The following is a 6246-nucleotide window of genomic DNA, read 5'->3' as shown; positions in this document are numbered from 1 at the left end:
TCCACCACCCAGGCCCCGCCCCCTGCCCAGCCTCCTCCCTGGCATCCCTAACCCCACTGCACGGCCCCTCCTACCCACAAGCACACCATGCGCTCTCGATTCCATCAACCAAAATAAAACCTGGACCAACCAACGCCTCATCCTCTGGGAAGGCCTTCTGCTTTCCCTGGGCTGAATCAGTGGCTGGCTTTCTCTGGGCCCTTTTTTCTTACCTCCATGACAGTAATGATTGTAGCAATGCGTTCATTATAGCGAACACTTGTACTTGCTAGATTTCGGGCATTGTTCTAAGAGCTTTACATGTATTCGTTCATAGAACGATATTACAGATGTGTGTCTCTCGTTGGCTCCACTGCTTCCCTGGGAGCTCGGGCAGCAGACGCCACATTTGACCAGCTCTAAGTCGGTCACTGCACCCAACACGAGCTGGCTTCCAGTGGGCTCTGCTCAGGTTTATCTGTCCATTGCTCTAACTCCAGGACCTAGAAGAGTGTGTTGAAACACTTGTGTGGAGCAGATTAAGTGCATGCTGCCCTGAATTGATACCCGGTCCCCAAAGGGGATGTTCTCTTGGTGTGTTTCCTCTGCCTTTCTCCCAGCATACCTGATGGTTTAAAAGTGGCTTTTTTGCAGTTTGTTGGTAAATAGGACTTTGTGGGGTTTGCTTCCCTCTTACAATAGCCTAAGCATACGTTCTGTTACATGGTACAAAGCCTGCCTTAATCGAGAGTTTGAAACCGCTAAATGGAATGGCATTCCGATGATCACGAATAAGGAATCCTTGCCTAGCAGGTGTGGCAACGAGTGCTTTGCAGAACAGCCAGATCGTTAACGGGAGACGCTGCCGCTTCCGTGCCGATCGCCCTGGTAATTGGAGCTGTCTTCTTCTTGGTGCAGCATTATTTCACGGTTAACTTCAGCCACGAGAACCAGAAAGCCTTGGAGCTGAGGACAGAGGACGCCAGGGATTGTGACGAGTGGGTGGCAGCCATCGCTCACGCCAGGTATGTCTCGCGCACCCAAAGGCCCCGTCCTGAGCAGACTCAAACCCCAGGAGGGGAAGGCATGGAGGAGGAGGAGATGGAGGGGAGGATGGAAGCTGTAAGAAGGGCATCTTGACAGGCCCGCCCTTAGAGCCCCGGAGCTCTGGGACGTGCCTCCCCGGGGTGCACAGGGAACCAGGGGACCCGAGGTGCAGCGTTACAGCCTCCTGCCCCCTTCAACCAGATGAGCTCCTTTTTTTCATACTAGGAGAACCGAGTACAATTTGGTTGGATTACAGAGCTTTATAGCCACCAAAGGCTAAGACCACCAGGGCTCTAACCCGGATGCTGCAGGAATGGACTAGTCCTGTCTTTTCTCTGGGCCTTGGTTTTCTCATCTGTAAACTGAAATTCTGTAAACCTCTCTGAGCTTGGATGTTCAGGGATTCTAGACCTGCTCGTCCCTTCATTCCCAACAATGTGTACCCCTCTCTGGAGGGATTCACTGGGCCAGGTGGGGAGAAAAGCAAAAGGAGAGTGCATGCTGCAGAGAAAATGGGGGCTCCAAGCTGTGTTGAGACTTCCTGGGTCTTGGGGAGGTGATGGGCTTGTGGGCTGGGGTGTGGCCCCCAAGCTAACAGTCCCCTGGCAGAGCTAAGTACTCTCAGGGGGGATGGACACCCAGACTCACCCCTTTGAGCAGTAGATCTTTCTGGCTGAGTGGATAGTGGTGTGTTCCTGTGTCTACTTTCCAGTAAAGTGTAAGCTCCTCGGGGCAGGGACTAAGTATGATTCTTTGCATCCTCAGGGCCTTATAAAGGTATAGACAAGTTCTCAGCGGTGTAGATGGGAAGAATGCAAGGATGAACGAATGGATAGAGGTTGGATGTTGAGTTTATATGTGGAAGGTGAATGATGGGTCAATAGAGGGTAAATGAATGATAAATGGATGAGTGTTGAAAGTATATGTGAAGGACGGATGGATGGATGGATGATAAATCAGTAATGGGTAGATGAATGTTGATGGGTAGATGATGGATCCATCAGGTGAAGATGGATAGATAGATGGATACCAGAGCCCTTCCTTGAGCCTTGGATCAAGCCAGCTGACCAGAAACCATTTATTATGACTATAGCACTGACCTTGACCCTGAGGTCAAGCCACCGCCATCCCTATCCTCAAGGAGTGTCCAGTCTAGCTAATGGAGACCAGGTTCTCACCTATGAATCAATAGAGTCAGGCTCTGAGTGTGGTACTGGGCAGACAGGGATGGATGCAACACAGGTATTCCCCCAGGGCTACCCCAGCCTAGTCAGGAAGACACTAGACAGATGTACAAATAGCTCCGGTGCATGAAGGCCGTGTTAAGTACAAGGCACCATAGGAGACATCTTCAGGGAAATGGGGGAATCTGGGGGATCTGGAAATAAGGTGACATTTGACTTGAAAGGGGAGATTGGAGCCTCATATCTAATGAGTTTAGCTATGGGCACTTCGGCCCATCCACCAGCCCCCAGAAAGCCTTAAATAAAGGCAGTGATCTAGGAAAGACAATTCCAAGAAAAATGAAGAGACAAAGTTTGGGTGTCAGAAGGTTGATGAGGTTGGACATTGGACTGGAACCAGATCAGAACGATCTTGAATACCCAACTGAGATGTTTGAGCTTTCCTCTGTGAACAGTGGGAAGCCATCAAAGGTTTTACACCAGGCGAGTAACATGATCAGAGCTATGATTTGGAGTGGAAATTGCTGGCATTGTGGAGAATGGAATCAAGCAGGAAGAACCCAGATTCAGGGAAAGCAGCTGGACCTCGGGCTCCCAGCACTAAACTAGAACCAATAGCGGGGTCGTTTTGAGAACCAAATGAAATTATTTATGTGACAGGGCTTTGTAAGTGTTGAGGTATTATAGAATTCTAATTTGGTATATATTCTGGATAACCAGGACTACATTGACTTCGAAAATCAATTCATTCCAAAATTTTCTAGAGACAATGAGATGCCACTACCTGTAGAATCTACAAGGGCTGAATTGAAAAAGACTGACAGTAGCAAAATTGGAGAGAGGGTGGAGTAACCATACATCACGTGATGCTAGTGGGGGCGTAAAGTGTTTCAACCACTTTGAAAAATTGTTAGGCGTTTCCTTTAAAAGTGAAACGTACACCTGCTCTGTGACCCAGCAGTTACACTTCTTAGCATTTAAGAGAAACGATAAACATCTACAAAAAATCGTGTATGCAAATGTCCTTAGCAGCTTTTTGCACAGTAGTCCCCAAACTAGAAATAACCAAGGTGTCTATCAACAGACAGATGTAGAAAAGAACCTTAATACATCCATGCGATGGAATACCGCTCAGTAATAAAAAGGAACCCAACGGGAGGGAGGCTCAAGGGGGAGGGGATATGGGGACATATGTATGCATATGGCTGATTCACTTTGCTGCACAACAGAAACTAACACAGCATTGTGAAGCAATTATACTCCAATAAAGATCTATTAAATATATATATGTATATATATGTCACAAAACAGATGAATTTCAAAGTCGATAGGCTGCGTAAAAAAAACCAGACACAAAGTAGTACCTGCTGCCTGATTCCTGTTATATGAAAGTCTGAGACAGGCAGAACTCAACTGTGGTGATAGAAATCCAAACAGTAGTTGCTCGTGGGGTGGGGATTGACAGGGAAGGGGCACGAGGGAACTCCCTGGGGTGATGGGAATTTCCTTTATCTTGATTAGGGTGTATGCATTTATCTACCCGGATCCAACTGTATATTTAAGGTCTGTGCTTTCCATTATATGGGCATTAATCCTCAAATTTTTAAAATAAATTCTATCTTTTAGAGTGTTTTAGTTCTCTACTCCTGCAGAACAAATGATCACAAACTTAGCAGCTTAAGGGACTTCCCTGGAGGTCCAGTGGTTAAGACTCCACGCTCCCACTGCAGGGGGCGTGGGTTCAGTCCCTGGTCAGGGAACTAAAATCCCACAGGCCATGTGGTGCAGCCGAAAAAAACCCACAAACTTAGAAGCTTAAAACCATACCCATTGCTCAGTTTTGTAGGTCGCAAGTCCGGGCTCGGCTGTGGTCTCTGCACAGAGGCCCATGGGCTGAAATCAAGGAGTCAGTCAAGCTGGGCTCTTACCTCGAGCTTCTGGAGAAATCTCTGCTTCCAAGCTCACTCCTGTCGTTGGCAAAAGTCAGTTCCTTGTAGGACTGGTGTCCCTGTTTCCCTGCTAGCCGTCATCTAGGGATGGCTCTTAGCTCCACGAGGTCCTGCCTTCCTTGCCCTGTGGTCCCCGCCATCCTTAAGCCAACAACGGCTCACCAAACCCTTCTTCAGCCCCAAATCTCTGACCTCCCATTCTGTAACCAGCCAGAGAAAACTCTCCATTTTCAAAGGCTCATGTGATTGGGTCAGGCCCACCTAGGGAATCTCCCTACGTTAAGGTCAGCTATGCCGTATAGTACAGCCTAGTAAGAGGAATAAAACCCATCATATTCATCATCCCAGAGATTATGCAGGGCTTCGAAACCAGGGCAGGAAACTTGGGGCGATCTTAGAATTCTGTCTGCCACAGAGAGAAGACAATGATTCTTTAAGCAACTCACTAAACTGGAGATTGGGTCCAAGTAGCCCATAAAATCCTAATCATATGGGGTGGTTTTTTTTGCGGTACGCGGGCCTCTAACTGTTGTGGCCTCTCCCTCTGCGGAGCACAGGCTCCGGACGCGCAGGCTCAGCGGCCACGGCTCACGGGCCCAGCCGCTCTGCGGCATGTGGGATCTTCCCGGACCGGGGCACGAACCCGTGTCCCCTGCCTCGGCAGGCGGGCTCTCAACCACTGCGCCACCAGGGAAGCCCGACACCACCTACCTTTGAACAAAAACCTCTCGGTACTCACCATCCTTTAGGAAGCCAGGGGGACGTGCCAGTTGGACATGGTTTGTCTTCCCTGGTCAAGCCCAGGGGTCTGAGTCAACCCACTGGCCTCCGAGGAATGTCGTCCTTTGGGCCTATAGGGCTGGGACGGGGGTCACAGTGATGGTCACCAATAAGGGAAACAGAGTCCCCTTCCCTAGAATAGTTGTCACCAGCCAGTCTGGCTCAGGTGCAGCTTGTCAGACACCTCCTGGGCCAACCGAAGCCACAGGCTCTTCCCTGGGCAGCGGCTGTGTGACCAAAGGACAGACTATAGGCTCTGAGCGTTATTTAACCTCAGATCGTGCATGAGAGTATGTGCACGTGTGTGTGTCAAGGGAGAGACCGGCTCTCTTCCACAGCAATATTGAGTAGTAGGTATGCTTGCATGTACCTAATTTAGTTTTTATTTACATATACATAGTAGATACGTGCTATATACAAAAATAAGCGCTATAGTGTATGAATAGGTATAGAGACACAATGTACTCTCCCACCGTATGCATAATAGTCTAGTATTCTGGGATGCCCCCGTGGTGTGTGTATGTACAGCAACGTATAAAATGTAGCACCGAGTGTGGCTTGTGGTCTGCATCTCAGCGAGGAGAACTAGATGCAAACCAGACAGCCATGTGGGAGTCCTCTTCAGGGACTGGAGCCTGATTCCGGCTCCAGCTTTGACGCTCCTTGACTGTTATTTGGGGGCAACTCACTTCCCCTCTCTGGGCCTCGGTTTCTTTATTTATAAAATGAGGCCGTTGGCCTTTCTTGATTCCTGAGTTTCCTTCCAGCCCTGCGGATCTGTGCATCTGTAAAGACAGTGTTGTACAGAGATGTGGATGGACCTAGAGACTGTCATACAGAGTGAAGTAAGTCAGACAGAGAAAAACAAATACCTTATATGAAAGCATATATGTGGAATCTGGAAAAATGGTACAAATGAACCTATTTGCAAGGCAGAAATAGAGACACAGACACAGAGAACGAATGTATGGATACCAAGGGGAGAAGAGGGGTAGGAAGAACCGGGAGATTGGGATTGACACATATACACTATTGATACTACGTATAAAATAGATAACTAATGAGGACCTGCTGTATAACACAGGGAACTCTACTCAATTCTCTACATGGGAAGGAACTCTAAAAAAGTGGGGATATACGTATACGTAGAGCTGATTCACTTTGCTGTTTAGCAAGAAACTAACACAACATTGTAAAGCAACTCTACTCAATAAAAATTTTAAAAAGAGACAGTGCTGTGCAAAGAGGTGCCCAATAAATCTGTATTGATGAGAGGGGGGAGGGAAGGAGAAGAAGGAAGAACAGGG

General features: G+C 48.2%; 1 protein-coding gene across 2 annotated transcripts in view; it reads left to right on the top strand.

The window, feature by feature from the left end:
* The window catches only part of RASGRF1 (Ras protein specific guanine nucleotide releasing factor 1), a 105342-nt gene that overhangs the window by 18742 nt on the left and 80354 nt on the right, over nt 1-6246 (top strand). Inside the window, exon 2 of one of the 2 annotated variants that reach the window (XM_024742710.1) lies at nt 793-1004. In XM_024742710.1, the coding sequence (XP_024598478.1) occupies nt 793-1004 (212 nt within the window). The remainder of the gene's footprint in view (nt 1-792; nt 1005-6246) is intronic. The other variant, XM_024742711.1, reaches the window with a different exon arrangement.

The sequence above is a fragment of the Neophocaena asiaeorientalis genome, unplaced genomic scaffold (genome assembly GCF_003031525.2).
Source record: "Neophocaena asiaeorientalis asiaeorientalis breed wild unplaced genomic scaffold, Neophocaena_asiaeorientalis_V1.1 scaffold155, whole genome shotgun sequence".
NCBI lineage: Eukaryota > Metazoa > Chordata > Mammalia > Artiodactyla > Phocoenidae > Neophocaena > Neophocaena asiaeorientalis.
The sequence above is the reverse complement of the archived record's forward strand: the minus strand, read 5'-3'. Positions and strand labels throughout refer to the sequence as shown.